Raw genomic sequence first — 17,830 nt, forward strand, 5'->3', positions numbered from 1 at the left:
AAGGCATGTACTTTTAACAGTGAGGCTGATTAATCTCTTGAACAAAAAGAAGCAGCAGATTCTCCATCTCTTGATGTGTTCATATCAAGACTTGCTGCATTTCTGGAAGATATGCTTTAACCAAACACAAGTTATAGGGCTCAATACAGGAGTAACTGGGTGAAATGTAATGGTCTGTGGTAAAGAAGTTGAGACTAAATGATCTAGTGGTGGACCTTAAGTTCTATGAATTTGATCACTGTGAGACCACACTAGAAACACTTGCAGTTGATGATTCTTCACTATCAGTTAGAAAATAAATATAGCATATTTTTAATGGATTTAAAACTGGCTGTTATGCCAAATTTTTAAAATCAGAATGTCATGCAGTCAAATGCCTTACAGAAGTCCAAATATACAACATCAGCACAGTTACCTTCATCAGCCAAATTTGTAATCTTAAAAAATTACATAAATTTCATTTGACAAGACCTATCTGCCACCATCAACCATGTTGGTTGGCATTAAGTATATTACCATCTTTTAGTTCTTTGACTGTCTCAGATCAGCTGTTCCATTATTTTGGCTGGGATTGATATCATGCTAACAGGCCTATAACTACCTGGTTGGTGCCATTTACCATTTTTAGCATGATATTTGCTTTCTTCCACTCATCTGTAACTTCTCCAGTATGACTCTTTAAAAAAACAAAACAAAACAAAACCCCTCGTTTCTGGAGTATTAGCGTTTTATTGGAGAGAGATCGTTTTCTGAACTTTATAGGTTAGTTTAAAAGGTTATCTTTATTAAATTCTGTAGGTCTCTGTTTATAGAAAATATACCTTCAAATTTTGTCCCATGGAGGCCCATGTAGCATCTGTATCCTTAATACCAACACTGCTCACTTTTGCAGGGGTCCACTGTAACTGAAATACTAAATTTCAGTTGTACGATCTTTAATGTTTAGCCCAACCTGAGACCACTGATTTGTTGATAATTGAATTTGAAGTATTTACAACAAATCCTTTAATTCTTCTACTTTGCCCTCCATAGAGGGCATTTAGAAGATCAAGATGACTGAAGCTGGCCTTGTAGGGAACTCTACCTCCTTAAGAGTTAACAGTAGGCCAGGCTGCAAATGTCCAGAAGCAACTGATATAGCTGCAGATGTTGGGCGTATCTAGATAAGATGTACTGAAATTTGCAAGAACATCTCTACAGGGCAAAACTTGCAGGGTATAAACAATCCTCCTTCTTCAATTAAACCCTCTTGAGAACTGTTCCAGAAGACAGTAGGAAGTGAAGTTTTAGACTTCTGCCAAGAGCTGCTCAAATTTTTATAGGGGCATAAATTGCCGGTGGAGACCGCTGATAACGAAATCTGTATTTTAAAACTGTTTCTAATTGCAGCTAGCATTTCCAAACCCAGTGCTGGAGGAAGCCATCTTGCTGAAAAAGTTTAATTTATAGTGCAAAGTGTTTAAGCTCAATGAAAAAAAATATAAACCAGTTTTGATGCACCCCCACCCCCAAAGGCTCAACTCTTTCATAGTTTAATCTTGCTTTTTACCCTGCACGCTTTCAGGATGTGCCCAAACTAGGGAAAAAAAGGTGGTTTTACCATATGTTAACATGGTAAAATCCTAATGTGGAAAAGGCAGTTTGTAGTTTTTACATGGATTAGCAGGTTGAGGTAAGCACCAGGAGAAGCTAGTGATAAGAAAACACTTTTCCCCCTTCTTCCCCTTACTGAAGACAAGATTTAACTGTCAGGCAGAGCAAAAGGGATATGCTATTCCAGTGATCTGAAAACACAGCATTGTCTAGTGATTAGAGCAACGGACTGCGTGTCAGGAAACCTGGGTTCTGTTCTCAACTTTGCTAATGATTCGTTCTGTGATCTTGGGCAAGCTACCTCCCTCTGCCTGTAAGATGGGGATAGTGTTTTGGGAGGTGCTGATGAAAGGCCTGATACAAATACTAGTTTCTTGACAATAGATTGCATGGATTCTTGTTTATCAGCATGATGAGATCAATAGATTAGAAGCTACAGTCTCTGATAATTTTGGTCTCCCTTTGCTTCATGAGGTTTGAGTTGTTGGATGCTGCTCGAAATAAATTGCGAGTGAAGATCAGCTACCTGATGATTGCCCTGACAGTCCTGGGATGCATCGTGATGGTCATTGAAGGAAAGCGGGTGAGTACAGTACTGGATAGTTGGCTGGAGCTGAACCTTATCTCACAATCCTCAGATCTCTCAGATCAGTAATGAAGTAATAACAAATACTATTTAAAGCAATAAACAAATATTAAATTGAAGACTCTACCACTCCCGCAAAACTCACCCAACACCAAAATGCACCCTTCCAGGAGAGACAGAGAGCTACATTTCTTATAAATGCAGCGGTTGTGCCTCTGTGGGAATGTGCACACTTCTACTTTATCCCTTCATGTGTGTGTACTTCGCTGAGGTAGCGCTCCTGGAAGTGCATACACAGGAGGTGAGATGCTGTGCAACTTCTGTTGTTACAACTTCATTGGGATTTGAGGATGCCATTCACTTCCTGGAAGTGGGTCCATAATAAGAGGTACTGTAGTGTGTTCTCTGGTATCTCCAAGAAGTCATCCTGAGAGGAGTTTAGGGATGAGGACCCTCCCAATAGATAAATGGGGCAGAAGAGGGTGGTGGTCTCAGTCATTTAGATGCTGCAGTGACGAGGTTGGTTCTTTATAATACATTTAAAATGTCATCCCTTCAGATTTCTCTGGAGGGTCCATTGTATTTTGGGAGGAAACATAAACAATCTGGGACATTCGATTTAATCCTACAGTCAAATAATACTATTTAGAGAGGATGTGGGGCCTGGCCACAGAATAGGAAGGCCCAAATTTAAGTTGCTGTGTATGGGCAAAGGGTCTTGCTCCTAAGCTGGCCCAGCATGTGCATTCTCTGAAGTGCACAAAACCAGAGTAGAATATTCCACTGTGCATGCTCAGGATACCATTTGCAGGTGTTGCTAAGTTTGGAGAAAGCCATAATTAAAACTATAGATATCAAGTCTCATTCTTAGTGAAGACTATTGATATTGTAAAATGTCAAAGTTCAGCTGTGTCTGAAGTATCCTCCACCTCGAAGTCAAAAGGTGTACAACATATTTGCATATTGGGTAAAGTATATGTTGGTTTCAACTTCTCTGAACTAAAAAATGACTGAAGGGATTTTCCTTAGACTTTCCAAAAACAAATTCACTTTCTGGAAGAGACCAATGCAGTAAGCCCCCAGAGTTATGAGTTATTACTGTTTAAGAATTACCCAGGCATCAAGGCTGCTTAGAAAAATTAAGACAGAGGACTGAGAGGATAGCTGCTTTCAGCTATCTGAAAGGGGGTTCCAAAGAGGATGGATCTAGACTGTTCTCAGTGGTGGCAGATGACAGAATAAGGAGCAATGGTCTCAAGTTGCAGTGGGGGAGGTTTAGGTTGGATATTAGGAAAAACTTTTTCACTAGGAGGGTGGTGAAGCACTGGAATGGGTTACCTAGGGAGGTGGTGGAATCTCCATCCTTAGAGGTTTTTAAGGTCAGGCTTGACAAAGCCCTGGCTAGGATGATTTGGTTGCTGTTGGTCCTGCTTTGAGCAGGGGATTGGACTAGATGACCTCCTGAGGTCCTTTCCAACCCTGATTTTTCTATGATTTTGTGATCTATGATGATGCCATGTGCAATAGTGGAAACATAGGGAACTTGATGGTATCTAATATTATGATTAAATGAAGTTATATGTATAAAAGGGACATTGTAAAATATTGTCAACTTTACTTCTGGAGGATTTCTGCACCAAAAAAATTAAAATATTGTGTACAGAATTTTTAAAATTCTGCAAATTGTATTTGTCAAAATAACACCATATAATCATGCTAGTATCAATTAGTTTGGTAATTTATTTCAAAATACCTGTTAGCAAGTACGTGTGCAACAATGCAGACACAGAAATAAATGTCTCCCGGAGAGTTAAAGAAACCCCTGTGACAACCCAGTTCCTGCTTCTCTGGCCCTTCCCCACCAGAGCCCAGCCAGGGAGGGGAGTAGAGGATAGATGGACTCCCACCCCCAGAGGGCAGTAAATAAAAGGACCTTAAACCAAATAGTATGTTTTTTATAAGGACACTTGATCACAGAGTTAAATAATCAGAAGTGTAACTTTGATTAATAGTGCTGAGCTGAGTCGAGTCTGTGCCACATATTCCAGCAACCCACTATTGTTGTTATAACAAAGAGAACAGAAATGATTAACTTAAATAGCTGTTCTGGCCTGCCGAAGAACAACCATTCTTGAAGTGACTTTACTTCAGTGATTCAAGAGAATGATTAAAGGATTAAAAACCATGCCATATAGGTTAGTGATGGACTCAGAGAACTAATTTTTTGTAGCTTAACGGAGACAACATTAAGGGGGGACTTGACTGCAGTTTTTTAGTATTTAAATGGGGAACAAATATTTAATAATGGGCTCTTCAATCTAGCACAGAAAGGTATAACATTATCCGATTGCTGGAAGTTGAAGCTAGAGAAATTCAGACTGGAAATAAGATGTAAATTTTTAAGTGAGAGTAATTCACGATTGAAACTATTTCATAGATTCCAAGGCTGCAAGGGGCCATCGTGATCACCTAGTCTGACCTCCTGCATAACATAGGCCATAGAACTTCTCCAAAATAGTTCCTAAAGCAGAACTTCTAGAAAACACATCCAGTCTTGATTTAAAAATTGTCAGTGATGGAGAATCCACCATGACCCTTGGTAAGTTGTTGCAGTGATGCGATGACAATTTACACTAGTTGAGGATCTGCCCCCAAATATTTGACATCAACAGTCCTGGCAAAAACCTTCGTTTTCTAAGGCTGGTCTTTAAATAGAAACAAACAGTTGTTGAAGGAAATGTAGATATTTCTGTCTTCCCTTTAATTCAGTCACTGCTTTTCTTCCTCTCTCAGAGCTGAAAACTAAAGTGTATAGTAAGCTGTTTCTGTAGCTCTCCTGTCACTCAGATGTTTTATACATAAGAGCTTCATGATTTGCAGTGCAGACAACATGCTAAATCCTATTATGGGTGTATGCAAAAATGCTGAGGTTTTTATTTCTAAAAACAACTGATATTTTAGTTACTCATGTTTTTTAAGAAACTTTTCATAGAATCATAGAAGATTTAAGGTTGGAAGAGACCTCAGGAGATCATCTAGTCTAACCCCCTGCTCAAAGCAGGACCAACTCCAACTAAATATCCCAGCCAGAGCTTTGTCAAGCCGGGCCTTAAACCTCTAAGCATGAAGATTCCACCACCTCCCTAGGTAACCCATTCCAGTGCTTCACCATCCTCCTAGTGAAATAGTTTTTACCTAATATCCAACCAAGACCTCCCACACTGCAACTTGAGACCATTATTCCTTGTTCTGTCATCTGCCACCACTGAGAACAGCCGAGCTCCATCCTCTTTAGAACCTCCTTTCCGGTAGCTGAAGACTGCTATCAAATCCCTGCTCACTTTTCTCTTCTGTAGACTAAGCCCAGTTCCCTCAGCCTCTCCTCCTAAGTCATGTACCCCAGCCCCCTAATCATTTTCATTGCCCTACATTGGACTCTCTCCAATTTGTCCACATCCTTTCCATAGTGGGGGGCCCAAAACTGGACGCAGTACTCCAGATGTGGTCTCACCAGTGCCAAATAAAGGAGAATAATCACTTCCCTCCTTTTGATCATTCTGTCAGAAATATTCCCATTACCCAGAGTGCTTTGGATGGATCTCTGTCAATAACAAATGTGTATGATGTTAGTAGATCCAGTAATGTTATTCCTAAACTGTTATTTCAGAGCAGCACTGATGAAAATAGTCTGAGAGAAAATATCATTGAGTGTATTAGCATTATTATTAATTATGGAACCTACAGGGCTCAATTAATCAGATCCCCATTGAGTGTGCAAAATCACACTAAAAGCCATTCCCTTCCCTGCATAGCTTGCATCCTACATTCATGAGGGGAAAAGCTCCACTTTCTGGGAAGTAGGACTAGTCGGGGTGTGATCCAAAATTTAATTAGTTTTGGCTTCAGGAAGTATTCATAAACCAGTCCCACTTACTAATCTATTGTATATATGAAAATATTCAGTGAACTTAGCAGTTCTGTGGAGTACTTGTGAAGTGTCCAGTGTTGGTATTTACCAAGGATCGTGGTGGATTCTCAATCACTGCCTATTTTAAAATTAAGATTGGAAGTTTTGTAAAAGATCTGCTCAAGGAATTATTTTGGGGCAGTTTTATGGCTTGTATTACACAGACTAGATGATCACAATGGCCCTTTCTGGCTTTGGAATGGGCGAATACATTGTAAAATGAACTGTGAAACACGTTTAAAGAGCATCAAAGAATATGGAGCGACTTTGTATAATTTATCCAAACACTAAACTAGACACTTCAGCAGCTAGCAGAGTGTTGATGGAGAAACTGAAACTTGAGCAAGCTCAACTGCAGAGATGGACAAGGGATGCACCACAAAGGGATTCATGGGAAGTGAGTGGTGGCTATGTTAATGACCAAAGCAAACCACTCTGTGTTCAAGGTCTGTCCCAAGATAGTTGTATCAAAAGCTATACCCTAACTTATCTTATATAAGCTGGGCTGACAAGATGTGTTGAACAAAAATACTAGAAAATTCCAGCTCCAGTTGCAAGAACTCAAAAGGTGGTGTCTTGGTCCCTGGCTGGATGGTGAGAGGATTCTTGATTTTGGTTGGATATTTTGAATCTTTGAAAGAAGTATTGGTCATTGTCTGACTGGTCCATGTCAGGACCTCCAAGAAGATGAACTAAGTTGGATCACCCAGCAGAAATAGGATAAAACTGCTTGTTTCCTTCAGCACATCACTTCCCAAGACCCAAAGTCACCAGGAAAGGAGAAAACTGAGGTCCTCAATTGGCCAGCTGGGAGTCCTTCTGGTGACAATGGGTATCTATCTCAGATAGGCACTTTTAAGTGTCTCTCTTTTCCAGCAATTTGAGTTGCCCACTATGGCACCAGAAAGAACTGTAGTTATGTCTGCCCTTCACTTACCTGTGATTGCTGTGAATAGTAACTGAGCTGAAACATATATACACACACACACTTTTTTAATTGGATGACTGCTCAAATCAGTTAATTTACCACTTCCTGAAATTGGGTACCTAATTAGTAAGGAAGTATATGTGCTGTTGTGATTTAAAGATTGTCAGAGTTACAGTGTATGTCCTTGTTTTGCAACAGGTTCCAATCAAGATTGATGTAAAGTAGCTTTTAAACTGAATAAGTTCCTGTTAACTAAGATTGTAGGACACTGTACCTTTGTCTACCATATTTAAAGGATTCATAGTGCCTTTCAACTTCTAGGTGCATACAGACATAAAACAGACCAACGTACAAGCCTCTTAAACTGCCTCAATCTATACAGTCTTCATAAATGTTTGTTACGTAGTTAGGAGCGTTAGTCAGATCCTGGAACTAATATCCTTCATTGGTAAGTAGGTTAAAAGGGTTGACTACTAATAGATCTATCGGGATGGAGACCTTGGTGAATTGGCAAGGAAGTAATTGACCAAATTACCTTTGACTTTTGCTTTGACTCCCCACACCATGTTAGCAACACCGGAGTTGATAACCAATTGGCACAAGTGAGGCCCTATTCTGAGGCGCTCTTTTTCAAAAATCTAACCAAAGTCACCTTCCCACAATAGAAAATAACACTTATACTCACTATCGTGGTTGTGAGATTTAATTCTGAAAACCTAAGTGTTTATTTTCACCAATTTTCTAGCTTGTTAGCTAAATTTATAGTTCAATAGTCATTTTATATCCCCTACTGAGGGAAGCAATAGGCGGCCTGTGGCCCAAATCTGTATCGCCAGGTGCTTTTCAGTGGACCGCGGAGGCAGAGGCGATGCACGGGCAGGGCACCTGGGGTCGCGATTACTCTGGATGCCTCTGAAGGATACGCCCAGAAGGTAGGAGGCAGCACGCCCCTGGCAGCTGTACTCTCTGTGTCCGTGCAGCCCGGGGAGGGAGGAAGAAGCAGAGTGGCAGGCTGAGCACCTCGCCCCTACAGGGGGATGTTTTGCCTTCCCTTCTGCTGGAGTGCTAGGGCTGCTGCTTGCTTTACAGACCGTCTGCAGGTGAGAGGCGATGCTGGGACTCCAGCAGCAGGGAAGGCAAAGCAGCCCCATGTGGGGGTGGGGGGGGAACTCAACCAGCCACCTTGCTACTTCCTCCCTCCCCATACTGCATGGGCATAGAGTGTGCTGCTGGCAAGAGGAGTGCTGCCTCCTTGCTTCTGGGTGTCCTGAAAAATCAGGGGGCCCCATGACTCCCCAGAAACTCATTTGTGCCCCCCCCCCCCCCGCCACAGCTACGTGTTGCCTCTGCGCGTGAGCTGGGGCTGGAGCCGTGTTTGTGTGTCTGGGGCTTAATGGGAGCACACACCCAGCCTCGTCCCCCTGCTCCTTCCCCCCCCATCCTCAAGCAGTCCCCGGAGCCCACCCTCCCCAACCTCATGCTTCCCCAACTGTGAACAGTCCCCAGAGGGCCCCCGACCTCATGTCCTCCCAGCCTCTCATACCCAGTGCCCTCTCCAGCCACTCCGCCCCCACTGGCCTCTTTCCCTCCCCAGTCCACCTCCAGTCACCTACTTGTGCCACATCTTGTCCTCCCCACATCTCCCAAGGGCTGCTGTCTGGAGTTGTCTTGCTGGTTCCTGCTACCTGGAACCTCCTTCCTCCCCCTCTGCTGTCCCAGCCCCCAAAGGGGCATCACACTGCTAGCTGGATCATAGTCCAGCAGCTTCACTTCCTGGCTTTGAGCTCAGAAATATTCACATACTGACACCCTGCTTTGCTGACCAGATCCCAGCCCATACCCATTCCTCTCCCCCTCCCCCCATCTCTGCTACTTGACTCAATTGGGGGCACGGAAGAATTATTGGGGGGGGGGGCAAATCAGCAATGCTAGGAAGCGCAGATCAGCCCTGTGAGTCCCATTTTCAGTTTAGGGAAATACTTTCTGGGCAGGGAGCTGGCAGGTCATGGGGAAGCTTGGGAGGGCAATCGGGGGCTAGGGGAGGGGAGCTGGGTGTGGGAGGTCTGGACCTTGACTATACCATGACCAATAAATTTGGACCTTGACAAAAAAATAGACTACCGCTGTCCTGTACTATTAGTTACTTCTGTTAACAATACTCAGTAAAACGCTCCAAAAATTAAAATTCAACTTCCATAGAATCTCAGGGTTGGAAGGGACCTCAGGAGGTCATCTAGTCCAACCCCCTGCTCAAAGCAGGGTCAATCCCCAACTAAATCATCCCAGCCAGGGCTTTGTCAAGCCGGGCCTTAAAGCTTTCAGGTCAGGTTCTTTAGTTAAGCAATTAAAATTAAAAGATCCCTAAGAAAGGTGGTTCAGATATGCTTACACCAGCCAAAGGCAGTTTCAACCCTAGAGGTGGAAGTTTGGGAGAGTTATGAGTGAGTGGGAAGGGCGGGATTAGAATGTAAGCCGTTCTTAACTATAGCAGCAGTTGCTACTGGAATATGGTCTATCTACCTTTACTTTTTTTCGAAATTCTCCTGGCTTTTGAGGAAGAGAGAAATTTACTACCATTGAATAGAAAAGGGGAAAGCATCTGCCAGAGCCATCAGTCTATTGGCTTAATTCAGCCCCAAGGAAATAATGAACTTAAACCAAAAGAATTCCAGGATTTTGTGCCTTGAGAATTTATTTTAACCCCCAAGTTCTGCCTAGCATTAAAGCCAACATGTTACAAAAGAGCATCTAGGCATGAGAGCTGTTTCTCTGTAAGGGAGCATTCTTCAGATACATAGCTCAGACTACCAGATGGTTTGCTCATTGCTAGTTCAAACTGCATCTCTACAGTACTGTCTAAGTAACATGTTCACTCTCCCTTTATGATACTATTGTAGGCTGTCGGAAGGCATGAATCTCTTGCAACCCAAAACATGGAAAGAAAAGCTCGCTGGAGAGAGGACATTGCTCAGAGTGCATCTGCCAAACCCTAGGATTGGGAGGAGACCTGGGGAGGAGGATACAAAGCTTATACTTTCTTCATTGATGAGAGAGGGGTAGATTATTCATTGTTTGCTTTTACATTATGGTCCTCTGCTCTTATGCTTTAGGAAAGACAAATAAATTATTTTGTAGTAATACTAAAAATCTGTCTTGACTTTTTTTTTGGGCTACCACCAAAATGCCTGTTCTGAACAGCTTAGAAGAACAAGGAAAGTGCTAAAACTGAGCAGATGCTGTAGTTGCTTTTCATGCAGAATGTTCAGTGCTTCTATTTCCTCATTGTAGTAATACAATGTCCTTCTCAGATGGACTTGCTTTACTCTACTCCCCTAGTATCATAACCAAGTACAGATACAGGTTTTCATCTCTTACAGGCAGAGATTCTTTCCTACAATCTGTGTGTTCCAGCTGTTCCTCTAAAACAGAGCTGGGCAAACTACAGCCTGCGGGACCGTCCTGCCCTGCCCTTGAGCTCCCAGCCGGGGAGGCTTGCCCTAGCCCCTCCCCTGCTGTTCTCCTCCCTCTCCCCGCGCAAGTTCTGCTCTCAAAGCACCAACTCTCTCGTCCTCTTCTGGAGGAGTTAGAGGAAGGGCTTGATGGCAGAGGCATACAGCGAGCAGCCTGCATGCTCCTCTTGACTGAGGGCAACTGGTTTGGTCAAGGCCCGGCTAAGCTCAGTCAGATACTGCAGAGGCATGCAGCACCTGGAGAAACCCCATAAAGCAAACACTGAAGCTGAACACCTGCAGAATGCCCAGGAAATACCGGCGATTCACCCTGTCAAACATGTCTCCTCATCCAGGGGCAGGATGGCAAATGACAGATAATCTTTACATGCCATATGAAGAGGATCCTGGGACTGATACAGATTCTTGACTATGGCCTGCCTGGGACAGCGTAGTTCTGGTCAGGGTGGATCATGTCCGTCATCACAGACCCCAGCCATAGCAAGATGGCTTTTACTATGACATTATAGTCCATTCTGAGGTGTGATAGTGGGTGCCAATTCCTTAGGTTGCAGAGGTCCCCCTTTTTGAGCAGCAAAGCAAGTACAGCAGGGGTGGGCAAAAGCCCGGGGGCCACATGTGGTCCTTCAGACATTTTAATCCAGCCCTCAAGCACCCGCTGGAGAGCAGAGTCTGGGGCTTGCCCCACTCCATGTGTACCATGGCTCCACGCAGCTCCTGGAAGCAGTGGCATATCTCCCTTCTGGCTCCTACATATATGGGCAGTCAAGGGGCTCTGCACTCTACCCCTGTCCCAAGGGCCGCCCCCACAGCTCTCATTGGCCGGGAACCATGGCTAATGGGAGCTGCAGGGGCAGCACCAGCAGATGGGGTAGCATGCAGAGCTGCCTGGTCACACCTCCATGTAGGAGCCGGAGGAGGGACATGCCCCTGCTTCTAGGAGCTGCTTGAGTAAGCAGCAGCGGGAGCCTGCACCCCTACCCCAGCCCCGATTTCCCCCTCCTGCCTTCTGAATCCCTTAGTCCCAGCCTGGAGCACCCTCCTGCACCCCAAACCCTCATCCCCAGTGCCTGCACCCCCAACCACAGCCCTGACCCCCTCCCACAACCCAATTCCCAGTTCTGTGAGCATTCATGGCCTGCCATACAATTTCCATGCTCAGATGTGGCCCTCGGGCCAAAAAGTTTGCCCACCCCTGAAGTACAGCCAGCTTATATGACGGGGATCACTCTGTTCCCCAAAGACTGCACCTAGATGGTGGTGATGTCCAGGCAGAGGATGTCCTAGAATGTGTATTAGAACTCCACACTCAGCCCATCAATACCCAGAGATTTGTTGGTGGCCATCAGAAGGAGGGCTTCTGAGAACTCGACCAGCATGAGAAAATTCTCTAGCCAATCTTAGTCACCCATGCTGACTGTAGAGAATTCATTCCACAGGACCCCACAAAGATCATTGTCAGTCAGGTCCAGGGTGAAGTGGCTGGTGTAGAAAGCCCTGGCCCTTTCCTGCTTCTCGGCTGGATCCTTAAGAGGGGTGCTGTCCTTTGCCAAGAGACACGTGATGTGCTTTTTGGCACCCTTCTTTCTCACCAGGGCATAGAAGGAGTGAGAACTGCACTCCATCTCCTAAAGGAGCTGGATGCAGGATCAAACAACACTGCCCAGAGCATGATAGTCATTGAGGGCCTGAAGTTCATCCCACTTCTCCTGACACTCTCTGAAGGATAGGTCCCTGGAGTGAGAGGCTAAGTGCCTGTCCAGCTCCCAAACCTCCTGCTCCAATTGCTCCATAACTACACCCTTCTGTTGACTGCCCCGAGTGTAGTCACAGCAGGAGAGCTTGGCACTTATTTCCCCACATCCCAGCACCTCCACCCCAAGGGAAAGATATGTCTCTGCCCCTGCCTGGCCAGCCAGAACTCATGGAAGGATGCCACGAAGCCCCTGTCCAACAGGCTGTTACTGAAATGCTAGTAGGCCAGTCCCAGCCTCTCAGGTGTTAATGAGCCCATAATGGCCACCAAGTGGTGGTCCAAAAATGGCCTAGGCCTGACACTGAAGGAGGGGGCCTATAAGACATTAAACCTGGAAACAAAAGCAGTCCAGCTGGGAGTGCCACAATCAAGTGTACTCCACCTGGACATAAGTGATAGTTGCCTGGATGATAGACATGGCAGATGTCCACCAGGGAGTGATGGTCAACAATCTCCTTGACATTTGTGGTAGCCTGGCATTTCTCTTTCCTACTGCAGTCCTGCATGTTCAGGACAGTGTTCAAGTCCCCACTCAGGACAAGGGACTTGTGAGGATCCAAGGTGCTGGGGAAGGTAGACATCTGCAGATAGAACCATACCCACTCTAGGCCTGGCATCATGGCATATATGTGAACAAAGAAGAGGATCACCCCTCCACACAGATCTGGAGGTTTCTAAATAAGGGACTCTGATTGGTTTTGATAGTTTGTTTTGCATAATTAATTTCAATTTTAAAGTGCATTATACCTCATTTTATAGACTCATAGACATTAAGGTCAGAAGGGACCATTATGATAATCTAGTCTGACCTCCTGCGCAACACAGGCCACAGAATCTCACCCATCCACTCCTGTAACAAACCCCTAACCTATGTCTGAGTTACTGAAGTCCTCAAATTGTGGTTTAAAGACCTCAAGGTGCAGCGAATCCTCCAACAAGTGACCTGTGCCCCATGCTGCAGAGGAAGGGGAAGACCCCCCGCAGGGCCTCTGCCAATCTGCCCTGGAGGAAAATTTCTTCCCAACCCCAAATATGGCGATCAGTTAAACCCTGAGCATGTGGGCAAGACTCACCAGCCAGCACCCAGGAAAGAATTCTCTGTAGAACTCAGATCCCACCCCATCTAACATCCCATCATAGACCACTGGGCATACTTACCTGCTGATAATCAAAGACCAATTAATTGCCAAAAATAGGCTATTCCTTTATACCATCCCTTCCATAAACTTATCAAGCTTGGTCTTGAAGCCAGATGTGTCTTTTGCCCCCACTGCTCCCCTTGGAAGGCTGTTCCAGAACTTCACTCCTCTGATGGTTAGAAACTTTCATCTAATTTCAGGTCTAAACTTCCTAGTGTCCAATTTATTCTTGTGTCCACATTAATTCCTCTCCCTCCTAATATTTATCCCTCTGATATATTTATAAAGAGCAATCATATCTCCCTTCAACCTTCTTTTGGGTTAGGCTAAACAAGCCAAGCTCTTTGAGTCTCCTTGCATAAGACAGGTTTTCCATTCCTTGGATAATCCTAGTAGCCCATCTCTGAACCTGTTCCAGTTTGAATTCATCCTTCTTAAACATGGGAGACCAGAACTGCACACAGTATTCCAGATGAGGTCTCACCAGTGCCTTATATAACGGTACTAACACCTCCTTATCTTTGCTGGAAATACCTCACCTGATGAGTCCCAAGACCGCATTAGCTTTTTTAACATCCGTATTACATTGGTGGCGCATAGTCATCCTGTGATCAACCAATACTCCGAGGTCCTTCTCCTCCTCTGTTACTTCCAACTGATGTGTCCCCAATTTATAACCAAAATTCCTGTTATTAATCCCTAAATGCATGACCTTGCACTTTTCACTATTAAATTTCATCCTATTACTATTATTCCAGTTTACAAGGTCATCCAGATCTTCCTGTATGATATCCTGGTCCTTCTCTGTATTAGCAATACCTCCCAGCTTTGTGTCATCCGCAAACTTTATTAGCACATTCCCACTTTTTGTGCCAAGGACAGTAATAAAAAGATTAAGTAAGATTGGTCCCAAAACCAATCCCTAGTAACCTCCCTCCAGCCTGACAGTTCACCTTTCAGTATGACCCGGTGTAGTCTCCCCTTTAACCAGTTCCTTATCCACCTTTCAATTTTCATATTGAGCCCCATCTTTTCCAGTTTAGCTAATAATCCCCCCTGTGGAACCATATCAAATGCCTTACTGAAATCGAGGTAAATTAGATCTACTTCATTTCCTTTGTCTAAAAAAATCTGTTACCTTCTCAAAGAAGGAGATCAGGTTGGTTTGGCACGATCCACCTTTTGTAAAACCATGTATTTTGTCCCAATTACCATTGACCTCAATGTCCTTAACTACTTTAAGTATCAGAGGAGTAGCCAGGGGTGAGCTGGAGCCGGTTCGCACGGGTTCGCGCGAACCCGTTGTTAAATTTAGAAGCAGTTTTAGAACCTCTTGTTAACTAGCTTCCCTGCGAGGGAAGCTTTGATGGGCTCTGCCTGGGAAGCCTGTAATTCCTCCTCCCGGCCACCGGGGGGGCGCTGCGCTGTGCTGCGAGAGCCATGTGAGCTGCCTCCTGGCCCTGTTGCTGCTCCTGCTCTTTGGACCTCTGGCCCTGGGGCTCCTGCTGCTGCCTGGTGAGTCCCCGGCTGCTCCCAGCCCCCCCCCCCCCCGTGTGAGTGTCTGCGCCCCTCCCCCGCCTTCCCTGCCCCCAGCCACCCCCCTGCCCACAGCCGCCCGCAGCCACCCCCTGCCCACAGCCACCCGCAGCCCGCCCGTCTGCATCACCTGCCCACAGCCAGCCCGTGTCACTCCCTGCCTCCAGCTAGCCCTGCCCCACGCCCCTATCTGCAGCCAGCCCCACATCCACTGGTGCCCTGCAGTTCCCAGGGCAGTAACCCTGCACACCTGCTTTAATGAGGGGGGGGGGCAGGGAGCAGCTGGGACCCACACATGTGCACACCCTAGAGTGACCAGACAGCAAGTGTGAAAAATCGGGACGGGGGTGAGGGGTAATAGGAGCCTATATAAGAAAAAGACCCAAAAATTGAGACTGTCCCTGATCACCACCCACACATGTGAAACGGAGCTCATTTCTAGTTCAGCCCCATCTTTTTAAAAAAGAATTTAGGTAGGGTTAAAATACATCTGTATTTTCCTGGACATGTCAGGCTTTTCGGTTCTTAATCACCTCCTGGGAAAATATGGACGTATGGTAACCCTATTGGTACAAAAAATACATGCTGTCGCACATCCCTTAAATCAGAACTTTTTATAGGGAACCCGTTGTTAAGATTTTGGCAGCTCATCACTGGGAGTAGCCATGGATCTGTAAAAGCAGCAAAGAGTCCTGTGGCACCTTATAGACTAACAGACGTATTGGAGCATGAGCTTTCGTGCATCCGACGAAGTGGGTATTCACACACGAAAGCTCATGCTCCAATACATCTGTTAGTCCATAAGGTGCCACAGGACTCTTTGCTGCTTTTACTTAACTACTTTCTCCTTCACATTTTTTTCCAAGACCTTGCATACTACAGATGTCAAACTAACAGGCCTATAGTTACCCGGATCACTTTTTTCCCCCCCTTTCTTAAAAATAGGAACTATGTTAGCAGTTCTCCAGTCGTATGGTACAACCCCTGATTGATTAAAAGTCCTTGCTAATGGGCTTGCAATTTCATGTGCCAGTTCCTTTAATCTTCTTGGCTAAAGATGATCTGGGCCCCCCGATTTTGTCCCATTAAGCTGTTCAAGTTTGGCTTCTACCTCAGATGTGGTAATATCTATCTCCATAGCTTCATTCCCATTTGTCATCCAAGGTTGTCCCCTATAACCATTTCTTCTATGAGGTCCTCACTACTCACCAAAACCAAATCTAAAATGGCATCCCCCCTTGTTGGTTCTTCAACTACTCGGTGAAGGAATCCATCAGCTATCGCACCCAGGAAAGTCTGAGCCCTATTATTATTACTAGCACTTGTCCTCCAGTCCATATCTGGGAAGTTAGTCTCCCATGATCACACAATTCCCCTTAGTGTTTACTTCATTAAAGAGGTCTCTATCCATATCCAGATCGGATCCTGGCGGTCTGTAGCACACCCCAAGCACTATCTCAGGGTAGGCTCTAGTAGCTTTCTTTCCCAATGTGATTTTTGCTGAGACAGACTCTGTCTTATCCATTCCATCCCTTCTTATTTCTTTACAGTTAACCTCATCATTGATATACAATGCTACTCCACCACCTTTGCCTTTATTTCTGTCTTTCCTAAACAGCACATAGCCTTCAATACCTGTACTCCAGTTATGACTACTATTCCACCATGTTTCTGTTATCCCTATAATATCTGGTTTCACTTCCTGAACCAGTAGCTCTAGTTCCTCCATTTTGTTACCTGGGCTCCTCGCATTAGTGTACAAACATCTTAATTTTTGCCGTTTGGCTTCACTGACATTCTTTACCCAATTAGGCACAGACATTCTACCACCAGTATCACCGATTAGACTGGTTTCTACACTACCCTTCCTCCTTATGTCCATTCTCCTACCCACGGCTGTATCCTCTCTTACTTAGTTTTCTTCCCTCTCAATGTTAAATTCCGGCGTGGAGATTACCTGGACATCTCCCAACCATCTCCCCCAAATTCCTAGTTTAAAGCTCTCTTAATCAGTTGTGTCAGCCTCCATCCTAGAAGTCTATTTCCCTCCCTACTGAGGTGAAGTCTATCCCGAGAGAACAGTCCTCTGTCCATGAATGCTTCCCAGTGGCCATACATCCCAAAGCCCTCCTTATAGCACCACTGTCTGAGCCATCTGTTGATTGCCATAATCTTGTCACAGCTTTGTTGCCCTTCTCTAGGAACAGGCAGAATCCCACTGAAGATCACCTGAGCCTCGATTTCCTTAAGTGTCTTCCCCAGCCTGGCATAGTCTCCCTTGATACGTTCCAGCAAGTATATAGCTGTATCATTCGTTCCCACATGAAGGATAATCAGCAGATTCTTTCCCGCTCCCGTTAGGATCCTTTTCAGCCTCAGGTCCACATCCCGTATCTTAGCACCTGGCAGACAGCACACCCTTCTGTTCTCTGGATCAGATCTAGTTACAGGCCTGTCTATTCCTCTCAGTAAGGAGTCCCCAATCACGTAGACCTGCCTTTTCCTGGTGATGGTGCAATTCTCCGGTCTATCCCCTCTGGCTGCAAGTTGTCTTGATTTCTATTGTCCCTTGCAATCCTCCGCAACCCATCCCGTATCCTCCTGGGGCTCATATTTGGTGTTATCTCCATTGACTCTTCCCCTCTTCATATAGGACTAGCTGCTCTTCTCTTCTTCATTGCCCTCTCACCTTCAGCAACCACCTGCTGTGCCCCTTCTTCATTTTCGAACTCTGCAAACCTGTTCCTGAGCTCTATTTCTCCTTCACTAGCCCGTCTTTTCCTCTGCCTGGTTCTCTTAGTCACATGCTTCCACCGTCCACTTTCCTCACCCAACAGTCTCCCCTCAGAATTCTT

At 45.1% G+C, this 17,830-nt stretch overlaps 1 protein-coding gene across 4 annotated transcripts in view; it reads left to right on the top strand.

The window, feature by feature from the left end:
- The window catches only part of FAM162A (family with sequence similarity 162 member A), a 65,692-nt gene extending 55,471 nt beyond the window's left edge, over positions 1 to 10,221 (top strand). For all 4 annotated transcript variants that reach the window (XM_039532065.1, XM_039532070.1, XM_039532075.1 and 1 more), the window contains exons 4-5: positions 2,068 to 2,176; positions 9,972 to 10,221. In XM_039532065.1, the coding sequence (XP_039387999.1) occupies positions 2,068 to 2,176; positions 9,972 to 10,067 (205 nt within the window). In that variant the 3' untranslated portion in view covers positions 10,068 to 10,221. The remainder of the gene's footprint in view (positions 1 to 2,067; positions 2,177 to 9,971) is intronic.
- Positions 10,222 to 17,830: the final 7,609 nt, after the last annotated feature.

Source organism: Mauremys reevesii, linkage group 1, assembly GCF_016161935.1.
Source record: "Mauremys reevesii isolate NIE-2019 linkage group 1, ASM1616193v1, whole genome shotgun sequence".
Classification (NCBI taxonomy): domain Eukaryota; kingdom Metazoa; phylum Chordata; order Testudines; family Geoemydidae; genus Mauremys; species Mauremys reevesii.